We start from the raw sequence: 26,361 nt of genomic DNA on the forward strand, positions 1-26,361 counted from the left end.
CCTGAGCTCCTGGGCATCCCTTCTGTGAGCCCGCCTGCTGTTTCTCGGGCTGTCCCCGGCGGGACGGCCGCGCGGGACCAAGGTCCTGCCGGCAGGGGACGCCGCGCGGCCACGGTGCCCGCTCGAGCCGCGCCCTGATTGGTTGGAGGCCGCGCCCACTCCCGCCCGCCGGGCGGACCAGGAGCTGCGGCGCGCCGGCTCGCGCCCCAGTCTGCGGGCCTCCGGAGCGGCGGCGGGGCCGGGGCGGCGCGGCGGAGGGGACAAGACCGGGTTCGGAGCAAATCAGGCGGCCGGGGGAGCCCCGCACCCCAGCAAGATGCTGTCCTGGCGGCTGCACACGGGTCCTGAGAAGGCCGAGCTGCAGGAGCTCAACGCCCGGCTGTACGACTACGTGTGCCGGGTGCGGGAGCTGGAGCGCGAGAACCTGCTCCTGGAGGAGGAGCTGCGCGCCCGGCGCGGCCAGGAGGGCCTGTGGGCCGAGGCGGAGGCCCGCTGCGCGGAGGAGGCGCGCGGCCTGCGGCGGCAGCTGGACGAGCTGAGCTGGGCCACGGCTCTGGCGCAGGGCGAGCGCGACGCCCTGCGGCGCGAGCTGCGGGAGCTGCAGCTGCTGGGCGAGGAGGCGCGCGCCGCCCGCGGCCGCCTGGACGCCGAGCTCGACTCGCAGCGCCGCGAGCTGCAGGAGGAGCTGGCCGCGCGCGCCGCCCTCGAGGCGCTGCTGGGCCGCCTGCAGGCCGAGCGCCGCGGCCTGGACGCGGCCCGCGAGCGCGATGTGCGGGAGCTGCGCGCGCGCGCCGCCGGCCTGACCCTGAGCTACCGCGGCCGCGTCGCCGGTCCCGCCGCGCCCCCGCCGCGCCTGCGGGAGCTGCACGAGGGCTGCGCGCTGCTGGTGGCCGAGGCCTGGCGGGACACCGTGCGGCGGTACGAGGACGAGGTGCGCGAGCTGGAGGAGGCGCTGCAGCGCGGCCAGGAGAGCCGGCGCGAGGCCGAGGAGGAGACACGGCTGTGCGCGCAGGAGGCGGAGGCGCTTAGGCGCGAGGCGCTCGAGCTGGAGCAGCTGCGGGCGCTGCTGGAGGAGGAGCTGCTGCGGGTGCACGAGGCGACCGAGCTGCAGGCCGAGGAACGGCAGGTCGGTGAGCCGGAACGCCCCCGCCCCGGCCCTGGGCGCCCGGCGGGTGGGGGTCCCCGGACGGCGGCGCGTTCAGGCCGGGCGCGGCGCAGGGGGTGCCCCGGGGACTCCGGCGCCGAAGGGACCGCCCGACTCCGCGGCGCGGCCTCAGGGTCCCGGCCTCCGGCCCGCGCCGGACGCAGAGTGCGGTGCGATGGGTCTTCGTGCCCAGGGGCGGGTCCTGCTCCGCGTGTCCGTTTCTGTAGCCCTCGGCGGGACTGGGTGCATCCTGACCAATGACTCCCTCGGCTCCAGGTTCTCTTTGCAATTTCCTGTACTTCAAGGACTAAGTTCACATTAAAGTCGACCAGGAAGCCCCCCAGAGTGACTTCCAGAGGTGACAGCTCCTTCCTTCTCAGACGGGTCCCGGCGTTGGGAGGTTTCTAGGCAATGCCAAGCCCTTATCATGATTCGCTCAAAGTGGCAGCACTGTTGCGCACTAGGACGCCTCTGGGGAAAACGTAAATTGTCTTCCAAATCGGGTTTTTATTTTGGCAGAATGGTTTCCCCGTGGGAAGCAGCTGGTCGGGGCTCCCTGGGCCGCTGCCGCCTTGTTTGTTCTTGGGAGGGGCAGCGATCTTAATGCAGAGAACTTGATCAGAGATGTTTTCCTCACAGTACACGCTGATGCCAGATCTCTGGGTAGAAGCTGGGCTAAGGCAGGTCTCTGGCAGGATGTTATTACAAGTGCAGGTACTATAAACAGTTTCTCGTCCAGAGAAGCGAAGCTCAGGCTTCTCACGCTGACAGGGTGACACCTGTGGCTGGTTTATAATCTGTACATTCAGTCCAGTCCTACGATTAGCCCTGGTTCTCCCCAGACTGCGCTAGAATGGAAGATATTCCTAAATCCTACCACTGTCATTAGTTCTTAGGATGACAGTTTAAGACCACATCCACACAAATTCAGAAATACCTGAAAGGAAACCGTTTACAGCTTCAAGTTAACAATTTGTGTTGGGGTGATTTTGTGCCTTTTTAAAACTGAGAAGTAAAGGAAACTCGGCAGTTGTGGCATAGGGGCCTGTGGTGACGTCATTAGGTACTCACAGTTAATCAGTAGGTATCTATTAATTGCCCCTGGTCCTTAGCACTGTCCTGGGGCTTCCCTCTTCAAAGAGCTGGAGTCTGGATGGCAAATCATATGAAGTGAAACAGTATTCAGTTGTTTGGAACTTAATCTTTTGAATCGTGGGGTTTTTTTGGCTTTTGCCTCATGATTTTCAAAAGCTTCCTGCCAGGGTTGTAGCTGCGGTGAGGACAGGGACTAGCGAAGTGTGTGCTGGTTTCCAGAACTTACTCTACACTCCATAGTGCTTCCCTTTCCAATGATGGTGGCCAGGGACCCCAGTTCCAGAGGGCCCTGTGTTCTGTGTTGCGTGAAAGCTAGAAAGGGTCTTTAATGTAGGCTTTCATGGAGCTTTTAACGGAAGGGAAGTGTCTGCCAAGCTCCCTGCACAACTGAACCCCTTGGAAAAGCCTTCTTTGAGGTGTGTTTCATGGGCTCAATCCTCACCATTCATTTGCAGTCATAGCCCACTGGGCTCATTTTGGACCTGGAAGCTCTGGTTTCAGTATTCCTTTTAGCACCAGAACCCTTTCACTCCCTGTTAACTCTTAAGTGCACCCCCAGATATGAAACAGATGGAAGCAGAGTTCCTCTGATTCCAGCAGAGGTGGGCACTTGACATGCAGTTCAGATTACCTTCTTTGACACAGGGACTCCAGGGCCCTTCCCTGGGGTCACGCCTGACCCAGAACCGGGACCCCCCGCTCCTGTCCAGTAGTACCTCTCTTATTGGAATTTGCTTCTTTCCGCTAAAAGTAAACAAAGATGAAGGAAAATGTTGATAAGGACTTGCCGGCTTTATTGTACTGGGTATTTCCTTATCCATACCCTGAATCTTTCACCAGTTAGCTTAAAGCAACCATATTTCAAGTTGCATTCCAAAAGACTCAACACCAAGCATTAGTGTTTTATTTTTAAAATGCTAGAACTTTTGTTTAAGAGTGAGTATTGATGATTTAACCCCAAGCTCCTGACGTTTTCAAATTCTAAAGAAGCTACCCTGGGGAGACAGAAAATATAAGACCTGATTTAGCTCATTTACTGTAATGAAGGTTTCATTACTAAGAATTAGCTTCTTTTATGCCAGGTACCACAGGTATGAAGCCCATCACGTGTGTATTCATTCTCGGTCCTCATACCAGTCTTAGGAAGTGGGTACCAATATTTGCTCCATCTTGCAGATGATGAAACTGAGGCCCATAGGTCATCCAGTTAGTAAGTAGCTAAGCCTGGGTTTGATTGAGGCTTCATTTCTTGAGCAACTAACCACTGGGCAGTATTCCCTCTCTTCTATCTGTTCTGTGAAAGATGGACTTTAAACCAGTGTTCATTTTGCTTTCATAGAATGATGACCACTGTTCTTCCTAAGGACTAGCACAGAGGTGCCTGTTGATCTAAAATTCTAAAACGCTTTCAGACCCTTCCAGCTGGCTGTTGTCAGAATAGTTTTAGAGTTAAGTCATTCATTTACTTTCTTCTGTCTCCTATGTGGTTTAATGGAAACCCCTATTTGGAGGCAGGAACCCCCACACAGTATCCAGGCTCTGGGCTGCGTCTGCAGCTCGAGGGGGAAAGCTGCTCGCCGGGACTCTCTGGGAAAAGTGGGCCTTCCCAGAAGGCCTACATGCCTTAAGGCCTGTCTGGTAGGCCCCTTGCCCCAGATTTGCCAGAGAAGTTTGATGAACTGACATCCAAGTCCCCAGCATTTTTGTATAGTTCGGATTTCTTGAAGCTTCCCAGATGGCGTGGTGGTAAAGAATCTGCCTGCCAACGCAGGAGATTTAAGATAAGCGGGTTTGATCCCTGGGTTGGGAAGATCCCTTGGAGAAGGAAATGGCAACACACTCCAGTATTCTTGCCTGGAGAATTCCATGGACAGAGGAGCCTGGTGGGCTACAGTCCATGGGGCCGCAAAGAGTTGGTCACAGCTGAGCGACTGAGCACAGATCACTTGAACCCTGCCTCCCAGTCTGCAGGAAGGGACTTCAGTCAAAAACTGGAAGACGTTTGTGATTTACACCAGCCTTACCCATAAACACAGAGATTTTGGCTTGTGAAAGTGTGCTTTTAGCCTCGAGGCTGGCCCTGGACAGCTTACGCAACCACCAAGGTGTGAATGACTGAGAACTTTCTTTTGGTTGTAATGGAGTCAGTTTTGCTGTCCTACTTGGGTCTCATTTCTGGCTCTGCCACTGTTTGTGTCTCTGTTTCCCCATCTGTGAACTAGGGGTGATGAAAGTAGCCCACAGGCTGTATCCGTTCAGTTCATTCGTTGAGCACTTAGTGTGCCAAGCTGGCCTCTAAAGTCCTGGGGATACAGCAGGGAACATAACAGACAAAACGGACAAGTCCTTGACCTCACAGGTCTGCGGTGTTCAGGGGTGGGTGTGACTGGGGCGCGTGGGGGAGGGAGCGGGGGCCACCGCAGGACCTGGGCTTCTGCTCTGAGCGTGCAGGAAGCTGCTGGAGGGCTCTGTGCAGAGATGAGTGGTGATCTGTGTCTTCATGGAGTCTCTTTGGCTGCCGTGTTGCACATGACTTCTTTGCAAAGAAGTTTGTGTGTGCTAAGTCGCATCGGTTGTTTCCAACTCTTTGTGACCCCAGGGACTGTAGCAGAGAAGTTCAATTATGTTATAATGCTTAGAAAAAAGATCAGACACATTCGGGTTTCTAACCACAAACCTGCTAAACAAGTCAAGATCTCCGAGCCATGCAAAGGAGGTAACGCAAAAATTCTCTCCCTCCCAGAATAGTTCTGCACCGTGCAAAATCAGAGGAGGAAAATCAGACTCTAAGTTAAGATAAGCACAGTTCCAACCACACAGGTGGGAGCAGGGAGATCTCTTTCGGAAACTTTGCCATCAAGACAGGAGGTACTGGAGGATTGGGCCGTGGGCAGCAGTGAAGGGCAGAGGTTGGACTTCACCCTGAAGTTGAAGCCCATAGGCTTTGCAGATGGATTGGATATGGTGGGAGAGAGGGAGAAATCAAGTCCTCTCCAGGGCTTGGGGCCAGAGGAGCTGGAGGAACGGGGTTGGTGCAGGAAGGCAGGCTTGGCTGGGAGAGCAGAGTTGGGTTTGAAATGCCTCCGAGATAGCCACCTGGTCTCGTAACATAAAATGATGAGCCTGGAGTTCAGAGTGTGGCCTGGGTCAGAGCTGTAAATACTTAGCATCCAGTCAATGCACTGTTATTAACAGTGCATTTAGTTGCTTTTAGTTCTTGCATCTAAATGAGGTTATCACAGTATTTAAATTCCCTAGGGCTCCAGCATTCAAGGTGACACCTGCAGGCTCTTCCTCTTGTGTCTGGGTGATGTGCTTAGCTAGGAGCCGCTCAAGTTTGGTTCAGAGAAAGGGAATTCTTTGGACACCGAGTGCAGCATACTTTCCCTTGTGTAGCTTGCATTTCATCATCCGTTGTGAGGCACCCAGAAGTTCTCTAAAATAGCAACCGAAAAGGTGACCTTTTTCCCCAGCTCTTGTATCACTCGGCAAAACTGCTCTGCCCGGGTTAGAATTCGCTGCTGTGTGTCAGACTCAAGTGCCTTGGCCTGGCCCAGGGTCTGAAAACTCCTGGAGAACTGGAGGCTGAGTCTGACGCTTTATTCAACCAGCAGGATTGGTTACAATTCCTGTGGAGACTACTGGGAGCCAGTAATTCTTATGTTCCTGCTTCCAAAAGTCAATGAGTTTTCCTTTGACAGTTTAGGAAGACTTGACTCATATGGGAATGTGGTTGGAACTGCTCTTATTGTAACTTAAACACAGTTTGATTTTCCTCTTCTTATTTTGTGGGGCACAGAACTGTTCTGGGCCCCTGGGAGGGAGAAAAATCTTTGTGCTACCTCCTTGGCATGGCTGGGAGATCATGACTTGCCTAGGAGGTTTGTGGTTAGAGAATTGAATATGTCTGGTTCTTTTCCTAAGCATTTTAACAATAATTGAACTTCTCTGAAAAGAAGACATTACTGTATGTCATCAAATTTTAATATTTAGGTAGAATTTCCTCTAGTAGGAAGGATTCATATACTTATGTTTACAGAACATTTCATACTGTAACCTTGTATCTGAGTTTAAACTTCCTCTAAAATGGGGGAAACATAGGGTTTTAACACTGAGACTTAACTACAGAATATGTGAATGTCATGCGTGACTAAATTCTGGTAACTGTCACTTAAATCAAGACAGGCCAATGGTTGGCTTTGATGAACCTCTTTATTTATAATGCCATTTTTGGAGGGTGCTTACGCTTATCCACCCTCAGATACTGCCTAGTGCTTCTTAAATTTACTCCTTTGCTTTAAAATTACTCCTTCGCTTTCAAAGCGAAGTGGCTTCAGTTTTTCTTTTTAGCATACTTTATATAGACAAAAAGAACGTAACAGCAATTATTAGTTTAGACATATAGAACTGCTATGAGAAGCAGAATTATTTACATGCTGATCTTGCTTCTTTTTAGGTGGTAAATCCAATGTGAGATCTTAGTTGCTTTCATTCCTTAGTTTCATAGATACTGTATTGATTGTGGACGGTCAGCATGTTGCCAGGTGCCTTTGATGGAGGGATTACATGATAAATGAAAATAGGTTTCCTTCTCCCAATAGTCTTATAAGTTTTAAGTGCCACAAAGATACATGTCTAAGACTGTAAGCTTTTTAGTAATTGTATTCAGAAATAAGGTGATGTTCCATTACAAACCAGAAGTTAAAGTATGTGGACTTACTCACAGTTCTAAGTATTTGTTCAGCTGTTATTCCCCAGCATAACTATAAAATGTTATGTAAAACTGTTAATGCAGAGTAGTGCAGAACTGTGAAATGGTATAAATGAAACCATTGTGTTTATTAATTAAAATATATTATTGATTTAAACTGGTACATTTTGAGGAAGGTAATATTATCTTGGTCATTTCATCTTAAATCCAGTTCACCAGTTATATGTTGTATGACTCATATGTAAAGGACATTTTTCTAGAGGCAGGGGCAGGGATGGGGGAGGCAGCAGGCAGTGCGCTGCGGTGTCTCCCAGCCGGGCGGGACGTGGACAGATGCAGTTAACCGTGCAGGAACGGAACTGCTGTGGGGGCGATGTGAACACGTGCCCGGGAGCGCTTATTAACTATAAGCTATGAGAACAGTCATAAAAGGTTTATATCCAGGTCTGACTTTTGACATTTATGCCCTGAATATTTTCTTGTCTCATTAATGTAACTTTTCTCCCTGATGATTTTAAAGTAGCTTGTCTAGGTGAAGCAAAGAAGTCTGTATCAGCTTATAACTGGGGAAATTGTGAGTGTGGGGGAAATTCTGTTTCAGATCTGAGTGACTTCTGTTTTAAATATAGTAAAATCCCTGCTTTCTAGTCTTGGCTTATTTTAAATAGCACCTTACTTTGCCAGTGTCAATGTGTTTACGTACCTATGCTGACTGATGTCTAAGCTGTAGAAATGCTTTACAAGCTTTCATTATTATTAGGGAGTATGAACAGAAAATTCTGTGTGTTAGCCACATCTTCCTTATGTGATTTAAAAAAGAGAAATAAACCTTTCCAGGTTGGAGAAATACAGTATTTAAAAATTGTCCTTGCAATGACTGTGTTTTTAATAAATCTGGAAAATTTTCATCTCTTTCTGTGTCCTGAGCTGCTGAGTTGGACCCCGCAGAGCTCCAGCCCCCTGACCCCCAAACTTTCTGTTCTCTTTAGAGAGAGATCGCCTACCTGGAGGATGAGAAGGCAGCCCTCACCTTGGCCATGGCCGACCGGTTGCGGGACTACCAGGAGCTCGTGCAGGTGAAGACTGGCCTCAGCCTGGAGGTGGCGACCTACAGGTAAGGGCGCTGCGCTGAGCCCGCCAAGCTGGAGCCTGCAGCTGAAAGCGCCTGCAGGCTCTGTGCAGTAGCGATGGCTTTGTCACAGCAGGGAGCAGCCCCCAGGGGGGTCAAGCCAGGTGTCCAGGGCCAGAGTGGGGAGGGGGGCAGGGCCCCACTCAGATCACAGAGCGGGCACCCCCTGGTGCTGGGCATTGCTGAGTGTTGCCCCCTTGCCTGCCCTTTGCGTGTCTAGGGAACCAGTAAAGAGCTCTACACACGCCAACTCCCTGGATCCTAGGGATTAGGTACCGTGTTAGTTACAGACCTAGAAAGGACAGGACCAGGACTCGAACCCAGAAAGTCTGAGTCCATCTGCCAATTCTTGTGCTGTTGCTTCAAACCCCGGGCTCCGACTCTGTCTCCAGGGGTTCAGCCTTGAAGAACCTCGTCTCTGCCTAAAGATCAGCAGGGAGCTCCAGGTGCTTGGCGTTGTTTATCAAGATGTTGACTTGAACTCGATCGACCCAGATGAAACAGTCACGGAGCCCTCAGAGGGGCCAAGGCCGTGGCCCTGTGTCCCTGGCGTGACTTGTGGGTCCCAGAGTGGTGCTTGCCCTCAGCGCCCACCTCCTGCCCCCAGGGATGAGCCATCACTGGCCGAGGTGGCACCTCCCACTGCTTGCAGCTTTTCTAAGCAGTGAGGACTGGACCGAGGGGCCCAGTTCGCAGATGCTTACAGTGGAAGGACTTTTAGGGACCCAGGCTCCCCACTTGTGAGAATGACTGTGGTTACTGAGCCCTTACCGCCTGCCCGACGCAGTGCTAAGTCCTTCGAGGCTGCTCACTGCCTGTGTCACCCCTCAGGTGGTGGACACCATGCACCCCTTCTGCATGTGAGGGAAGGGTCTAGAAGCAGGCATCCAGGCTGGTGCGGGGCCTGTGCCATACCCACCAAGCCGTGTAAAGTGGACATGATGCCCTCTCACTCCTGGTTGCTGTGAGCGTGAATCAGTCGTGGGTGTGAGTGAGCTTTGGAGCCTTGGCCCTGGCTGATCCCAGGAGGCCTGGTCGTCAGTGGCCATCATTGTCAGCAGGTGGGGAAGTTAAACCTGGAGAGGAGGGGACCAAGGTCCACCCCCCTGGCTGGGACAAGCAGCCAGGATGGAGCCCAGCCCGGATCAGCACGCCCTGTGGGCTGCCTGTGGGGTCTCCAGATCTTAACCTCGCTCTGAATATCAGAGCGACCTGGTTGCTTTGATGTGCATCTAGAAGCAGCTTTCTTTCCGACTAGTGTAAGCTGGGCGTCCACATTGGAGCCTGGGGCCAGCCTCACCAATTCTTCACTATCTGGAAGACTTGCCTCAGCCAGCCTTTGGCCAGGGCTCTTGTTACCATCGGTGAAGAGGAAGCAGGCTGTCGGGCGAGCCCTGGGCTGGACCCGCAGGGGCCACTAAGGGGCCAGGCCTGCCCAGGGGCACGGAATTGAGGGATGGTCCCGGGGCCAAGCTCGTGGGGGGTCAGGGCACCAGGGAGGGCAGAGGCGGCACTTGCCAGTCTGTGCTTGCCAAGGTCCACCTCTCCGTGTTCTCCTCGGAAATCTCATGGAGTGAACGCTGCAAAGGCAGATCGGCAGCCTGTTCAAACACACGTGGAGTGAGATAAGCTAAACTTCACTAAGAAGGAAAACGTCAAAATAGTTGGGCTTTATTTGGGGGAAGGAAGCATTAATTGGGAATTTTTTCACTTGCCAGTGACAGAAGCCCTTCTCAGACTGGCTCAAGTCAAAAGAGGCTCCTGTTCCTCATGCAACTGAACAAGCCCTCCGCTCGGCACCTCGGGTTCGGTGCCCGGGTGATGTTGCTGGCGGTCTGGCCCTGTGTCTCTGGCCCCTTCCTTGCTCTGCCCCTGCCATGGCAGGAGGGCCCCAGCGGCTGCAGGCTGCCGTCGCTGCAGCCCCCAGTCGCTTGGGCAGAGGAGGGGCTCTTGTCCCAGCAGGACTCCCGGGGCCCCTCTGGCTCTGCTGGGCCCCCTGCCTGCCCTTGGCCCGGGGAACAGAGTGCTCGGAGGGGTTGGCTTCCCCGAGTCCCGTGGGCTGAGACGGGGTGGAGGCCCAGCCTTCCAGGGCAGACGCCCCGTTGCCTAGAAAGCCCGCACCTGTGCCACGTTAGGCGAGGCCTGGTGTCGAGGGAGCCTTTTCTCTACAGAGCGTGTTGGATCTTCCTGTTTCTTTTCTGTAAAGGTCCTCTGGGTTGGAGTCGAGAGACTCTGACATTACGCCTCATCCTTGTGGTGTTTTGAGTCCTTGCCTCCCCCCCATGTCCTGTCCCCACGTCCCTGTCGTGGGAAGTCAGCGCGTACAGGTGGGCCTCTCGCCTGAGAGGTCAGGGCCTCCCCTCCCTGGGAGGTGTTCCCAACCCTCCCAGCTCAGCTGTCCTCAAGGCTTAGCTTGTTTTTAGCTTTTCTCTTGGTGGTGAGTGAACTTTTTTGGCTCACATCAGCAGGGACAGAGTTGACTCCTGTCTGTGGCTGGGCTTTCATTTTTCTCATCCATTAGGGACTGACGTGGCCATCTCCTAGCAGTGTAGGAGGCATCAGTCCTTCCCAGGAAGCAAGTGATTGATGTCACTGTGTCTTTCTGAAGTCCAGGTGAGCTTGGGGGAGATGGGGAGCCCAGCCCTGTGGTTAGAACTGCCGCCGTCCCCGGCCCCCACCCCCTGCCCCCCAGGGCTCAGCACTGAGACGGAGCTGCCTGCAGACCTAGAAGGCATGCAGGCAGCTGAATCTGACCCGTTCCTTTGTACCAGCCCAGAGCCTAGCATTTCCTATCACTGGTAAGTGTCCGGAAGATAAATCCTTGTCGTGTCTCACGTGACTCTCTCGGTACTTTGGGCTCCTGCCCAAATTCTGAGCCCAGGTCTGAAAACTCCTCTTCACAAGTACCCATTTGGTTTTTATGAACCTTGACTCGCCATCTCTGGGAAGTTGACCTTCCCTCTGCTGCCTCCCCGAGGGCTGCTGGGATCACGTTGCAAGGGCCTGTGCTGCACGGCTGCTCACCAGCTCCGTCCAGGGGGCTGAGGTGGGTGACGGCTGCAGCCAGCATTGCTCCCCCCTCGTGTCTGAGACTGTTCCCCGCAGCGGCCGCCCCCCCGCGCTGCTCGTCAGCCATCACCCCAACCACTCACTTCACACGGGAGGGGAGGGCTGGGCTCTGGAAAGCTGAAAGCACAGTCGAGTACCGTGAGCCCTTCCAAACACAGATGTCTGACCCTTTCCAGAAACCTTCACTGTGAAGAAGAAACGTTAAAGTAGTAACAGAATGGTGTAGCACATAATTAATAGATATAAGCGTATAGTTTATAGCCTCCCTGGTGGTTCAATGGTAAAAGAATCTGCCTGCAGCCTGACCAGGGTTCAGTCCCTGGGTCGGGAAGATCCCCTAGAGAAGGAAGTGGTAACCCACTCCAGGATTCTTGCCTGGAGGATCCCATGGACAGAGGAGCCTGGTGGGCTATGGTCCATGGGGTCGCAAAGAGTTGGACATGACTGAGCGGCTAACACCCAAATATGTAATTTAATAAAATAATAAAATTAAAGCAAACCTCAGAGTCCAAGGCTGGAGGGTTTCACCACAGCCAAGTTGATCAGTTGATGTCCAGGGAGAGCCTGGCTTCGCCCCACGTGGCCGGTGACTGCCAGAGCCCCAGGCCGAGGACGCCGGGGGCGGGGCGTGCGGAGAAGGCAGGTGGGCGTGGCTGCACTCGCTCTCGTCTGCCTGTCGCCAGTCATGTCGTGCGCGGCTGGAGATGCTTACCCACCATCACTCGAGGTTTCCCCTGAAGTGGGAGTGTTTGTTATCCGGGGGCTGAGGGACCGTGGGGAAATGCTCAGAACCTGTCCGGGGTTTGGTGCTCAGCGGCATCTGCACGTGGGCGCTGCCCAGAGAAGCGGGTGACGCGGCGGCTCCTGGGCCCAGTCCTAGCTGTTCCCGTTAACGGGCACCAGGTGGGCCCGAGCGGGGTCGTGCTTCAGCCGCAAGGATGGTTGTCAGGTGCACCCAGGGCTGAGAAATGCTGTTCCGGGGCCCTGCTCACGCAGGCCTGCAGACACACAGTGTTGGCATCACTTGGCATCTCAGGCTTCTGGGAAGCCTTGGGCCCACCCTGATCAAAGTTTCCTATCACAGGATCCCGGGTGATCTGTGCCCACATTGCTGTTTGCAGAGACCCCCAGGGGCATCCAGAAAGCTCTAAGCCTGTCTCACAGCAGGCTAGCAACAGGACAAAGAATGGGCAGACCTAGCGAGGGGCTAGTGGAGCATGCAGAGCGGGCTTCCTGGAAGAGGCAGCGCTGAGTCTTGCAGGGAGGGCAAGCAGGAAGAGACCATGAGGAAAGGGCCTTTCAGGCCAAGGGGCAGCTGAAGGACCTGAGGACTGAGCTAATGTGTCTGTAGCAAGGCCAAGCATTTGGGCAGCTTGGTTTTAGAGGCCGTCCACGGAGGGCCACGTGTGATGGGTGGGTAAGAACCACGCCCGTGAAACTGTGTTCTGTGAGCTGAGGTCTGTGCGCTCAGGCCGCTCTGGAGACGGTCCACAGGCAGGGTATGATGCCTGCTCAGAGGGGTCACAAGGGTGCGGCCGGGTGCTGAGGATAAGGCCGCGTGGACAGAGGTAGCCTCCTACACCACAGGACATAAGACACATTCCCAAGTGCAGGGCTTCTGGAGTCTGAAGGGAGTTGTGAGAATCACGTGAGGTTTCTTGAGGGAGGTGGTGTTGATCTGGGTCTTGAAAGATGGCAGAGATGTGAACATCATACACAGAAGAGGGGGAGGTGGGAGGTGAGGGGATGTCATGGGAAGAGGAAGTGTGCTTCGCTGAAAAGTCAAAGAAGGTGTTAAAATAACAGAATGCACGTTCCAGGGAAATACTGCACACGGTTTCCTGCTGGTGAATAGGGTCTGGTAACAATGGTTCAGAGAGGGAATGGTGAGCTTCAGGCCAAGGCAGCCTGAGAGCTTTTCAAGGTATGTGGGATTTGAGGTGGGCCTTGAAGGGTAGGGAACATGGGGGATAGGAATACGATAGTATTCAGAACCCACCGTGTCCTGAGCCCCTCACTGCTGACGTAAAGATCAGGCCTAAAAGCTACAGATTGAGAATTTGTAGAAACACAGTTGAAAATAGAGAATCCCCTCTCCCCACCCCCTGCACCAAAAGAGGATAGAACCCCATCATTAGGAGTAGGCTGTTAGAAAAAAAAAAGATAGTCAAAATTGAAACAAAAGATGCAGAACTACCCAGAGTAAGCTGAGTCCAGAAAGGACAAAACAGGGTAAGCAGGGGCCCATCTTGGATTTCTGATCCGGGGTACAGATGATGAAATCTCCATCAGAATTTACAAAGAGGCTTTGTTTTTTATGTTTTGGGGGTGGAGCGTATTAACAGTTCTAAGTTTCCCCTGGAAAAATGGAGAGCAGGGCCAAAGGATTTCTCAAATGAGAAACACTAAAGGTAGTCTAGCCTGGCCAGATACGGAAGTGGAATGCGAAGATTCCCTGTCTGGGGACTTCATGGTACAGTCCTTTAGGCTCTTGGTGTTGACACGTCTCTGCTGGGGGAGGACGTGCAGAACCCCCTTTAGTCTATCTGATCACAGTGGGCAGAGGGCAGAGGGTTTTCACTGAGAATATCCAGTGTCTAGGTTTACAATACAGATAACGCCTAATGTTGGTAATTTTATCATTTTAATGATGTTTCTGGTTGCTCCATTATTTTTAAGACCACCTATACCTTTTTATCTATCTATTCAAAGGAAAACATTTCTTGGAAATTCTCAAGTTCTTGGAGAAATACATTTTGTTATTTTAAAAGTTGAATCCTGCTTTGGGAAAACTTATAAAAATGTGTTAACATTGAGACTTATCTGCCTATTAGGTGGAAAATTTGAAGTTAATAAAATCTTGTAGTTTTAAGGTTAGACAGTTAGGATCAATGAATGCAGTTGGTCGTTAGCCACGCATCATTGTGTGACTCAGTTAGCCCTCAGTTAACCGTGACTTTAAGTAATCCAGAATCTCTTCCCTTCTTGAATTATTTTGGTTAATGGAAAATCAGCTTTTTTCTGAGGTCAGTAGAAAATGATGTAGGTGACGACGAAGATGGCTGATATTTACTGAGCACGTATTCTATGACAGCCATTGTTTGCGAGAACTTTCTAATCACTTTATTAATTAGCACCACAAACAGTGCTTCCTGTTTCAGAAATGGGGAAACTGAGCCACAGAGGGTTGAGCAGCTTGCCAGAGTCACAGGACTAGGCAGTGGCAGGGTTTGAATCCAGGCAGCCTGCTTCTGGAAGTTTCTCTGCTCACCACTCCCTGTGCTTTCTCTCTCTGCTTCATTTGTAATCTTGTTCTTTATGTCTGCTTTTTTTTTTTTTCTGTCTCTGGATTTGACAAACTTTCCACATGTGCGTTCATACCAAATGCAGAGGCAATGACCAGAGGTGCCTGGCACATTGCCTGCTTGTGGTCTCTCACCTGCCTGTGCCAGGGCAGACCTTTCCAAATCCGATGGCGATGCTGGTCCTACAGATGGACTTCTGCCCCCTCTTCTCCCTTACCCCTGCAGTCCCCAGTCCCCAGTCCCCATCTAGGGTGGCAAGCGGTCCCCTAGCCTCTTTGGAGCTGGAGGGGGGCAGGGAAGCGCCTTCTCCCAGCCCCTCACCCCCCCTCCCACTCCCTCACCTCCACCACTTGTGACTTTGCCAGGAAGCACGTGGGGAACCAGCCCTCCACCCAGGACCAGGCAGGCTCCCCTAGGCTGCTTCTGGAAACAGCTTCTGCCTCCCGGACTCTTCTCCCTGCCTGGTGGGTGTGCAGGGCGGCCAACAGTGTGTGTGCCCTGGGCTGTCAGCAGGCTCAGCCGCCCAGCCAGGGGCCACAGTCAGTCCCCGTGGGGGTCTGTCGGTGCCGGGCGCTGCATCAGTGCTTGCTCCCACCCGTGGGCCCGTCTCAGCTGCCTCAATGAGGCCGCAGACATGGTATTCCCGCACACGTTGGCTTGTTTTCCTGCCTCTCGGGGCTGCCAACCTGAGGGCCTTATGAAACGCTCACTAATAGCCCATGATTCAGGCGGTTGGCATCTCTCACCAGCACCATGGCTCTGAGCAGCTTTATTCCTCTGCTCCCAAAATAACCAGAGAAGGCTTGACCTGCTTCTTAAAGCTGTACGAGTCTATTCCTTAAAAAGCCGTTCCTTTGAAAGCTTTCTAGGGGACCGACCCTTCGTGGCCTCGCCCGGCGGGTTTGGTTCTGCCTCTGCCATAGTCCTGTGGGCAGCGTTGGAGGCCGGACGCTGCATGTCTGGCGGGGGGCTTCACGGAGGCATGGGTTCAGCACCCGTGGCCCCACCTCTGAGGCCCTGCGCTGGGCAGCCAGGGGGAGAAGGTGACTTCCGCCTGTCAGGCCAGCCATCGGGAGGGGCATCGCCACGGGCCTGAGTCCTCAGGGAGTGTCCTCCCCTGTAGGGGCATTGGGACTAAAATCACCAAGCCACGTTGGCTGTGCTTTCGTTAGCGTGGTCTGGAGGCTCTGCCTGCGGGGCACGAGCCACAGTGTGTGTGAGACGGTGCCCTCTTTGCCCCCGCAGGGAGGCCCAGGCCGCTTGCAGGGGAGGCCGAGGGCCCAGGCCGCCTGGCCTCCATCTCTCTGCTGGTCTGCTCACCGTGGGCCAGGACACACGCCACCGGCCCAGCATGGGATTGCCGGGGCTCGGTGAGGCAGACGCAGGGCCGGAGCCTGCTTAGGGTGCCCCGTCTTAGGGCTGGCAAAGCCCTCGGGGCTGGGAGTGTTAGGGCTCTGTCACCCCTCGAGGTCTGGTGCCCCTCCTAGGAACTGCAGTACCCAACTTAGGGTCCTGCACTCTAAAAGTCTGGTGATGATTTGGATTTTCCCTGAAAGAGGAACAAAGCCATGGCCCTATGAGTACAGAAGGAAGGTGTTTTTCTTGTGGGGGCATCTTTATCCTGAGCACCCCGCCCCACCTGTCATCTGTTCTCTGCTGGCCCCGACACCCTGCAGGCCCTTTCTGCCTGCCGTGGGCAGCCAGCGAGAGCACCCTGTGGTCCCCGAGGCTTCCTCCCGAGCAGGCGGAGGGAAGGGCTGAAATGGGACTTGGCTTCTCGGCACCGCCCGGGCCCCCTTGGCTCTAGGACGCTGCCTTTCCTGCTGGTGCCATCCTGGGTGCACCCCCACAGGGTGACCTTCCCGTCAGCGTGTGCCTTTTTCTCCTATGGGGACCTCGGGATCTTCTATTTGTGTTCGGGGAACCCAAGACGCCGGGTCAGGAGGGTGTGGGATTAGCGGGCTGGTGTCCCCTTTCCTGGCTCTCCGGGTGTGGAGCGCGGGGCTCTGGGCGTGGCCCGGGGGCGTCCAGCAAACGCTCCTGCGCACAGCTGGACTGGAACCCCTCGGCCTCGTCTCTGCTTCCCCCTGGGCTGCGGGGTGGGGGCTCCTGCCCTCTTCCAGCCACCCAGGGGCCTCTCCCATGTGTGGGAATCACCGCCTTTGAGTCCGTGGAAATAGGACTTGGCACCGGTTTGCCTGACCCCAGAGTCCCCGCTGGCGTCCCTCCCCTGTTTGGCTGCCCGGCTCTCAGTGGTCAGTCAGCATTTCCAAGTGGGCTCCACTTCTGCCTGCCCTTCTTGCCTGCCCTTTGCCCTATGCGGTGTATTTCTTGGACCTGACGTTGGTGACCTCACATGTTGCCCTGGCAACCGAACAACTGTTGTGCCCGCCACAGCCTGCATCCTAGGGCCCTGGATCTGGCTGACCCACTGTGGCGCGCAGAGGCCGTGGGGCCTGCATCTGCTCTCTCTGCAGGGCTTCGAGTCATAGATGTGGATAAACAATGAAGACTCTACGGTTTTACACTTTTGGAGTTAGACATGGCCAGAGAAACCCTCTAGTCTAGTGCATTTTGCCATTTTTATCAGAGGAGGTAACTGGGTGCCACCTGGAAATGAGGCCCTGGGGGCTGTAGTGGTGGTGGAGGGGGCGTCTTCTTTTTCCTCTTCTGCCTGCCCCTTCCATCTCTCCTGTATTTTTTTCATCTCTAAGATGTCCCCATGGAACCCAGTTTGAAAAATGCACATGCAGTCTGATTGCCTTATTTACAGACAAGTGTCAGCCCTTCCTCTGCTCCTAGTTAACCCCTGACCTGTGACTCCAGGGAGACCCCAGTGGGGTAGTACTAACTGTTCTGGGGCTCTGTGGCCCAGGGTGGCCTGCCAGGCAAGGGCCCCCTTCCGGCTTCCCAGGGAAGCCAGGTCCCCGGCCTCCCCTCCTGGGTCCACATCCCTCTGTCTCCTCCTCCTCCTCGCCCTGGGTTTGGAAGGGCTTTCTAGAAGGCTCTCCAGTCCTTCTGGAGGCCCGGCCCTCTCATTATGTTCGTTTGGCCGATAGGCGCTCTCTCCAGCCAGGGCTGGTGTGGTCTTGCACGCCCTGCGGCATCTGCAGACCTGTGACCCTGCGCCAATGTGTCATCGACCCAATCCACAGCTTACAGAGGCACTTATCTTTTATTTCCTAATGAGCTTTTTAAAAATAATTTTTACAGAGCCTTACTGGAAGGAGAAAGTAATCCGGAGATATTGATCGTAACGGAGTGCATTGAAAATGTGCCACAAGGTAAATATAAGGGAAGCTTATCATTTAATGTTAAGATGCTGTCCATCTGTGCAGGTTCATTTCATGGATAAAGAGTACAGTGTCATTTATCTCTAAGAGTTGGGGTTAGATAAGAGTTTTCAGATAACTGTCATTCAGACCTCTCAAGCACCAAATAGAATTTACTTTAGTTTCAGTGGCTCAGGGGATCAAGAATCTGCCTGCAATTCAGGAGACACGGGAGGCGTGGGTTCAATCCCCGGGTTGGGAAGATCCCCTGGAGAAGGAAATGGCAACCCACTCCAGTATTCTTGCCTGGGAACATGGACAGAGGAGCCTGTCCATGTTGGCTACAGTCCAGTCACAGAGTCTGACACGACTGAGTGATTAAGCACGTGTGTATGTGCGCGCACACACACACATGCATACACACAGTTTCAATAATAATGCAAATGACATTGTATAGGAAAGAGCTTCATTAACTCATTTGTTCATCTAGCTAGTGTTTTGAGGGTTCTTCCTCCCCAGCGTGGTGAGGGAGGTGAGGGCTGATGGAGAGCCGGTGAGAAGGTGGACATGGATTTGCTCATCACACCCTTTGGAGGAACACCCTTTACAGACCAAAGATGTACAGCCTTAACACAAGCCCAGGGAGGTATTACTTTGTCCAGCAGGCAGTCAGCACTGGCGGTCGAGAGCAGAGGTAAAAGGATTATACCGTTTCCACCAGCTTGTGTCTGCGTGGGCAGCTCAGGGCGATGCGAGCAGCAGTGTAAGCTAGTGCCCCGAGGTTGACCTCTGTCCAGGCCAAAAGCCACAGCACAAAGCCCAAACTTCCTGTGGCTGCAGAACCGAGTATAAGAGAGTTAGTGTTCATTAGAAAGACCCAGAGAACCTGCAGGATAACTAAGAAAAAGAAAACTTCTCTGGACCTGTATAACCTTGAAGAGCTTACTTTCTTCAGTGAGGGCAGATTCCATTAGGTACAATGTGTTGGGTGTACACCCTATTCTGTAGTCCAGGCTCCGTGAGTATTGTCATGTTTAGGATCATGGTGCATTGGGCATACATGTACGTATTGGTTACCACTATCAGGAGAGTGTTTGATTATAACAACCAATCTATATAGGTGGTAGATTTTTAAAAAATACCACACCCTCCATCTTTATTTTTCAAAAACAACATCCCAGATCAGATACTTCACAGGTTGACAGGTCACTGGTTTCAGGATAATTTTGGTTCCAGTCATCTGTGACTGGAAGGGATTTGGTTTTAGACAATGTCCAGCAAGTTTGTTTTTGAATTTGAGAGGAAGCTGGTTGGCTGCAGTGGGGGAGACCCAGAGGATGAGAAGGCTCTATCCAGATCAGCAGATGGGTGTGGGTAGGCATGAGGGGGTACCCCCAGATGGTCCTGCTGGCCAGGCTACATTCCTACCGCCAGCAGCCACCCCTAACTAAGAGCAGTTACCCTGGGGTGTGTGGCCATCCCCAAGGGTAGCATCTCTGTGGATGGGCCAGAGCAAAGCAGGAAGCCCCACAGACAGCCTCCCAATTCTACGACCATGACATTAAGATAGACTGTAGTAGTGGTGACTGGCTGGCTTCCTGCTTTGGCACCTTTTCAAATGAGATGTTTGGAGAAAAGAAAAAAGAAATCAGGAAGTTTAAAAAAAGAGTTAAATTCTTCAGTATTTGTTTACCCAACATGGAAATCAGTGAAGAAAAAAAAAGAGCATAGTAAAAGGTGGTGGGCTAACACCATTCAATGTTTAACAGTTATATACTCTATCTTTGGTAATTATGAAGCTCTTCTCTGCTCATCAGTAAAATAGTTACCTCAACAAAGTGGAAATGAAGGATTCCAAACTGTGAAATTTCTGCCACATAAATACACCTCTAGCCTCACTGGCATAATGTGCCATGCTTTATGATCCCATGTTTGATATATTTAAGATGGATGAGTATTTTAAGATCAGTAATTGGAGAAAAGTGTTGTGTGGAAGCATTTGTAGGGCTGTATTTTATTGTCATGAGATCCTTTAAACTACCGGAAAAAGTAATTTGGGAACTGAACATATCATTTATAATGACTCTTCTGTGGTAATAGTATATATTATGATGGGATAAGATTTGATCTGTGGTAATGCTTTTAAGATGAAAAAAGGTAATGATGACTATCATTTAAATGTGCTGTTCAATTTCTACAGAATTCAGAGACAAGTCCTATCAATATACCACCTCAGTATTACAGAAAGAAAATGAGAGAAATCTGTTTCCAAGGCAAAAAGTACCTCCTGCGAGCTTCCGGCAGAGCCTGGCGCCGCGTTTGCAGACACCGGTCGGAAGCGATGCCAGAAGAGACGTCCTGCGCTCCGGGTACTCTTCCTTCGCCACTGCCTGGCAGGAGAAGGCTTACGAGAAAACTGCCAGCGGTCAGACCAACTTCAGAACGTTCTCTCCAACCCCTGGTCTTTTAAGAAATACTGAAGCTCAAGTGAAAGCATTCCCTGAGAGGCCAACAACTGAAGGAACAAAGGCTCCACCCGTTAGTTCAGCCAAAGAGTCCGCTGCCGCCCCAGAGCCCTACCGAGAACGCCGGGACAAGATGGCGGCAGCTGCTTCTGAGGGCACGTGGTCAAATGAGAGGACCGTCATTTTGGGAAAGAAAACGGAAGCTAAAGCCACAAAGGAGCAGGAGAGAAATAGACCCGGAACCATTCAAACAAAGCGAGAAGAGAAAATGTTCGATTCCAAAGAGAAGGCTTCAGAGGAGAGAAACTTAAGGTGGGAAGAACTGACAAAGTTAGATAAAGAAGCAAGAAAGAGAGAAAGCGAGCAGATGAGGGAAAAGGCCAGAGAGAAGGAGTCGCTGAAGGAGGAAAGTGTGAAGGGGAGAGAGATACCGATCAGGCTAGAGGTGTCCCAGGACAGCACAGCAAAGGTGGCCCCCCAGGGTCTCCAGACACCCGTAAAGGAGGATGCTGGTGACGGGACAGGGAGAGGGGTGGAAACCAGAGAGGCAGGGTTCAGGCTGGGCGCCAGCGACACCACAGCCTCTCTGAAAGGCGGTTCCACGACTGAAACCATAGCTGAGAACATAGTTTCCAGTATCCTGAAGCAGTTTACCCACTCTCCCGAGGCAGAAGCGTCCGCTGATTCTTTTCCAGACACAAAAGTCACTTATGTGGACAGGAAAGAAGTTCCCAGTGACAGAAAAGCAAAGACTGAGATAGTCGTGGAGTCAAAACTGACTGAAGAGATCGACATTTCGGATGAAGCCGGTTTGGACTACCTGTTAAGCAAGGATGCTAAAGAAGTGGAGCTGAAAGGAAAATCGGCGGAGCGTTTGATTGGAGACGTGATCCATCTCGGTCTAAAGGGGAGAGAAGGGCGAGCAAAAGTTGTCAACGTGGAGATTATCGAAGAGCCCATGAGCTATGTCAGCAGCGAGAAGGCAGATGAGTTTTCTACCCCGTTCGAAGTGGAGGAGGTCGACGACGTGTCCCCGGGCTCCAGGGGGCTTGTTGAGGAGAGAGAGGAGGCGGTTTACAGAGAATCAGATGTCACGTGCTCAGGGAACGCAGGTCAGGAGGCCAGGCGGCCCCAGGAGAACGTTACTCACGTGGAAGAAGTGACGGAGGCAGGTGACTTGGAGGGAGAGCAGAGTTACTTTGTGTCGACTCCGGACGAACACCCTGGGGCCCACGAGCGAGAAGAAGGCTCCGTGTATGGGCAGATCCACATTGAAGAGGAATCCACCATCAGGTACTCCTGGCAGGATGAGATCGTGCCAGGGTCTCGGAGAAGAATGCGGAGGGACGACGTACCGGGAGAGAAGGTCGTGAAGCCGGTGGATGTTCCAGAAGCGTCTCTGGAGGGGGACACAGCATCTACTCACTGGAAAGAACAAACTAGAAGTGGCGAGTTTCATGCCAAGCCCATAGTCATTGAGAAGGAAATCAAAATACCCCATGAGTTCCACACGTCCATTAAGGAAGGCTCCAAGGAGCCCAGGCACCAGCTGGTGGAGGTGATCGAGCAACTGGAGGAGAACCTTCCGGAGCGCATGAAGGAAGAGCTGTCCGCCCTCACCAGAGAGGGCCAGGGCGGGCCTGCAGGTGTTTCGTTTGACGTGAAGAAAGTCCAGAGCGCGGGCAGCGGGACTGTGACCCTAGTGGCCGAAGTCAACCTCTCGGAGACAGTGGACGCTGACCAGTTAGACCTGGAGGAGCTGAGCAAGGACAAAGCGGGGGAGATCGAGAAGGCCGTGGAATCAGTGGTGCGAGACAGCCTGGCGCGGCGGCGCAGCCCGGGCCCAGGCAGCCCGGAGGCGGAGGCCGGCGGCGGCTTCAGGCGCTGGGCCACCCAGGAGCTGTACAGCGCCTCCGCGGGAGAGGCTGACACGGGCCTGGCCTCGCCCCCGGGCCCCGTGTCGGCCACCGTGGAAGTCACCAGCCCCACGGGTTTTGTCCACGCTCACGTACTGGAGGACATCAGCCAGTCTGGGGGGCGCGTCCAGATAGCGTCCCCTGGAACGTGGAGGACTGAGCAGGTCTCACCTGAAGGACACGCCGCCCAGGCGGTGGAGGTAAGTGGGGAGGGCGACTCGAGTTGGGCAGCGGGCTCGGCGGGAGCCAGCCGGTCTGCCAGGCACTTTACATTGGGTGCCCGTCAGAGCCCAGTGTCCACAGAAGTCGTCTTCCCAGGGCCTGACGTTGTCTGTCCCAAGACCGGAGGCACAGAAGAGCCTGGCCCTGCAGAGCTACCCACAGAGCCTCCCAGATCTGGGAGGCACAGCCCACTTGGCTCCCAACAGTTTTATGCTCAGAGGGAAGTTATTTTTCAGGCCCCCGTTTCTGGGGCGGGGAAGGCGGGTGACTCTTCTCAAGCAGAAGAGTCAGCGGACACCCAGACTTCCATAAAGCACCTTCGATTAAGCCCCCGGGAGGGGCTCAGTGAGCAGACCCAGCTCACAGCCCCCCTCTCAGGCACAGTGGAGTTGGGTGTCAGGGAAGCTTCTGTGCACATGGAAGCATGGTCAGGGGACGGCACGTCCATCAGGCATGTCACCATCGGGCCTCAGAGGCATCAAACCACCGAGCAGATAGTTCCCCCGCCCTTGGAATTTAGCGACTCAGAAAGCAGCAGCCACAGAGAGGGCTCGGCAAACGAGACCCAGGCCACCCGTAGTTATACTGTGGGTCGGAACATCCTGATTGAAAAGAGCACCTTCCAAAGGGCCGTTTCCGAGTCTCCCCAGGAAGCTAATGCAGGAGACATGTCAGGGACTGAAGTGACATCAGGTGTGAGCAGGTCCTTTAGGCATATTCAGCTGGGTCCCGCGGAAGCCAAGGCCTCTGAACACATTGTCTTCCATGGGCCCGTTTCCAAACCCTTTGCACTTGCTGGCTCGGTAGACTCCCCGGAGGTAGGCAAGGTTGCAGACAGTGGCAGAACACTAAGGCATGTTGCCCTGGGGCCCAAAGAAACTTCATTTACCTTTCAGATGGACGTGAGTAACGTAGAGGCGACCCCCCGCTGGACACAAGAGGCCACAGTCCTCTTCCCCACAGGGACGGAAGCAGAAGCTCCTAGTGTGTCTGAGCATGGTGCTTGGAGAGATGCCAGCAGTAGGAATGACCTGGCAGCCGGTGTGAGCTTTCAGGGCTCTGCTGGGGACAGACACCAGGCCCTCGGGGAAAGGGGCAAGGAGCAGGCTGAATTTGATAAGACGGTGCAGCTGCAGAGGATGGTAGACCAGAGGTCAGTGATTTCGGATGAAAAGAAGGTTGCCCTCCTCTATCTAGACAGTCAGGAGGAGGAAAATGAGGGACACTGGTTTTGATAAACAGATATTTGATTTTAAATGCCATCTTGTTTGGTAACATACCAACACACAAAGGCCTTTACTTTAAGGGAGGGAGGTGAACTCTTTATTAAAACTTCCTCCTTTTTTTTACTTCGAGTACTCCAGGCAGTGTCTTTTTACTTTATAATCTGTAAAGATTTCAAACTAATTCATGCCTTAAAAGGCATTGGAATTTTGTTGAGTTGAGACTTTGACAAGAAATACTTTTATCTTTTTAGTCTTAAAAGTTCCTTTTTCTAGAGTTTTCTTTCCACTCCTAGAGATGATTTCTCCCATTTTTGCACCTGGTCACAGAAGTGCCTGGCATCTGTTTGAAAGTATAATTGCCTAGGTAAGACACCTAAATGGTAATGGGATTAAAGTAATATATTTAAGAGTAAATTTTATTCACATGTGCTAACATGAAATAGTAAACTAACATTTTAAGGGAAAAATGAATTCATTTGTCTATTTACAAAGTCTTTTCAAAAAGAAATCATAGGAAATAAGCAGATTAAAAAAATCTAAATAATTTCATCTTAGGAAAAAGTTATTCATCTTAGAGTTAAATTCACTTTAAGACTTGAATGAATTGCCTTCTATGTGCAGAACTTTAAAAAATATATATTTTATTTATGGAGAAGACAGCTCCAGCCTCCTGCAGTGTATCAGATCATCACACTTGCTACGTTTGCACAAGCTCCTGGAACCCTGCACTGGGTCCAGGTGTGGGCAGGGGGTTGGGGAAGGATTACTGGGAATGGCTTATAATACCAGCTTTTCGTGGTACTAGGTCATTAGTAGTGCACAGTCTAAATACTCTTTTTGGTTTGAACAAGTTCTGGAGTAGCCAGCTCCTACCAGAGTGTGCTTGAGCTTTTCTGCACCTTAGCCCTTAGGATCTAAACATTTAATTTTACTGGTGGGAGGTAGACCCTGAAGACAATAGGACGCTGAAGCGCAGACTCCCGGGGGTCGTGCACAGTGGTGGGAAGCCCAGGTGGGTTGTGCCTCCCAGAGAAGCCCCTCCAAACCCCCCAGTGATGGCGTGGAGGCCTTTCTGAGCACAAAGGGTTCGAGATGGAAGACGGCCACCAACCTCACGGAGGTTTTTGCACTTTAGACAGAAATCATGACAGTTGGGGTGTATTATCCAGGGAGACAAACGATACATTAAACAGAATAGATGTTTTGGGGAAGGAGCTGGGTGCTTCTGTTGCCACCTAGCCCGGAAGCACCCAGGAGGGGCTCTGGAGGAAGCAAAGGCCCTGCTCTCCCAGGCCACAGAGTATAGCCCTGCAGATATACACCACTGAACTGAAGATACTAGAATGGGTGTGCTCTGTCGGGTGTGTTTTGCACAAAGGTGGTGTTTTTAAAACTTGCTTCTTTAAAGCTGTAGCATCACATAAAAAGTATCTCTAGCAGCACAATATTATTTTAATCTAAACTAGCTTCTTTCACTTAATGTTGTCTAAACTGTACCTCCCCCTAACACAGTAGCACAGACCTAACTGCCTGTAGCGCACTGAGGAATGATGATCCCAGCTTTGTCATCCTCAGGTGGGACGTGGCTATGGGGGCAGTTGAGGGTCTTCCCTCTGGGGTTCACAGGATGGCCCTCAGACCTCCACAGCACACATCTCAGCTGCCAGGAATGGCTACAGCAGGTAGTTTAGAGAGAGTGTGTTTTCCTAATCGGGAAGTGGAGGAGCATCACAGTACAGCTTTCAGGATGGTCTATTTTTAAAACACAGTGAAGCAGGGCAGAGAAGGAAAGTTGATTTGAATTGCAAGTGTAAACTTTTGTTGTCTGCCAGAGGAACTGGTGATTGTCAGAAACTGTCAGGGGAGGTGATGGATTTTCCAACAAAGACTCCTCATTTCTAATATAAAGATGAGTTGATTTTATGTTGATTGTAATTGGTAATGGTATTTGTATAGGTTATTTATTGGTGAGAATTGGTCAAGGTGACAGCCTATGGTCTGATGGCAAGACAGACTTATGATGGGGGGTGTCTGTTATGTGTGTCTTAAGAGTGGGCTGAGCTCAATGTCACTCTCCTAGCTTGTGACCCTGGGAATGAGTGCTGAGGTGAATAGATTGTTAATGTCCTGTCCCCCTCCATTGGAAAATAAGTGTCTTAGGTCTTAACTTGTATCTCCATGTTGGAGTGCACCTTCAAGAAGTATCCTGCCAAGAGTGTTTGCCAATATGGAGTCATGAGCTGTGGTTGGTTACTAAGTCTCTGGAACAGCCCAGAGCAGAGCAGGGCGTGCCCTGTGACAGGTCACCCCATGGTTCCATGTCCTTTAAAACCAGAGACAATAGTAGTCAGCTTTATGGTGAGACAGGGTGAGGACACAGCCAGTCCTTTCGCATTTATTGTTGTGTAGACAAAATGGTGTTAATGGAATGTTTTTCGCCTCCCCACTGGTTGTTTTGATAGTTTGTTTAAAATGTATATTTAGAATGGAATCATCTAAAAAGCTGATCTTGCTAACCTCCTGTTCCCTTGAAGGGATATATCCTAAGAATGTGTAAAAATAAAAATCTAAGAAAAAACCCTCATGTTGTTCCTAAAGAGAATGTTTTCCAGTAGGTATTTTGTGGTTTTTATTTAAGTTCTAATTAAAGGATATATGTGTTTATGTGCATGATTTTTATGGTGGCACAGAATCACTGGGGAGAATATATATATGACAAGTCTCAGTTATTTAATTACTCACTTGAATCAGAACTCGATATTGTTAGCACAGAATGAGAAGGCATGGCAGATAGAGCGTAAACCACT

General features: G+C 52.2%; 1 protein-coding gene and 1 long non-coding RNA gene across 3 annotated transcripts; one reads left to right on the forward strand and one right to left on the reverse strand.

The window, feature by feature from the left end:
• Nucleotides 1–208: 208 nt before the first annotated feature.
• Nucleotides 209–26,224, forward strand: SYNM (synemin). 2 transcript variants are annotated; one of them, XM_081551239.1, is made up of 5 exons: nt 209–1,126; nt 7,940–8,064; nt 17,667–17,737; nt 19,926–22,306; nt 23,225–26,224. In XM_081551239.1, exons 1-5 carry the CDS (start codon nt 317–319, stop codon nt 23,561–23,563), a joined length of 3,726 nt encoding a protein of 1,241 aa, XP_081407365.1. In that variant the 5' UTR covers nt 209–316; the 3' UTR covers nt 23,564–26,224. The 2 variants fall into 2 exon arrangements, with proteins under 2 accessions (XP_081407365.1, XP_081407363.1); XM_081551237.1 differs by having other exon boundaries at nt 19,926–26,224.
• Nucleotides 17,744–21,283, reverse strand: LOC145530272 (uncharacterized). The gene is made up of 2 exons (XR_014071625.1): nt 20,010–21,283; nt 17,744–18,559 (listed from the first exon to the last, which is right to left on the reverse strand). It is a non-coding gene; the product is annotated as an uncharacterized LOC145530272 (long non-coding RNA).
• Nucleotides 26,225–26,361: the final 137 nt, after the last annotated feature.

Source organism: Giraffa tippelskirchi, chromosome 12 (genome assembly GCF_054371585.1).
Source record: "Giraffa tippelskirchi isolate mGirTip1 chromosome 12, T2T-mGirTip1v1.2.pri, whole genome shotgun sequence".
Taxonomy (NCBI): Eukaryota; Metazoa; Chordata; class Mammalia; order Artiodactyla; family Giraffidae; genus Giraffa; species Giraffa tippelskirchi.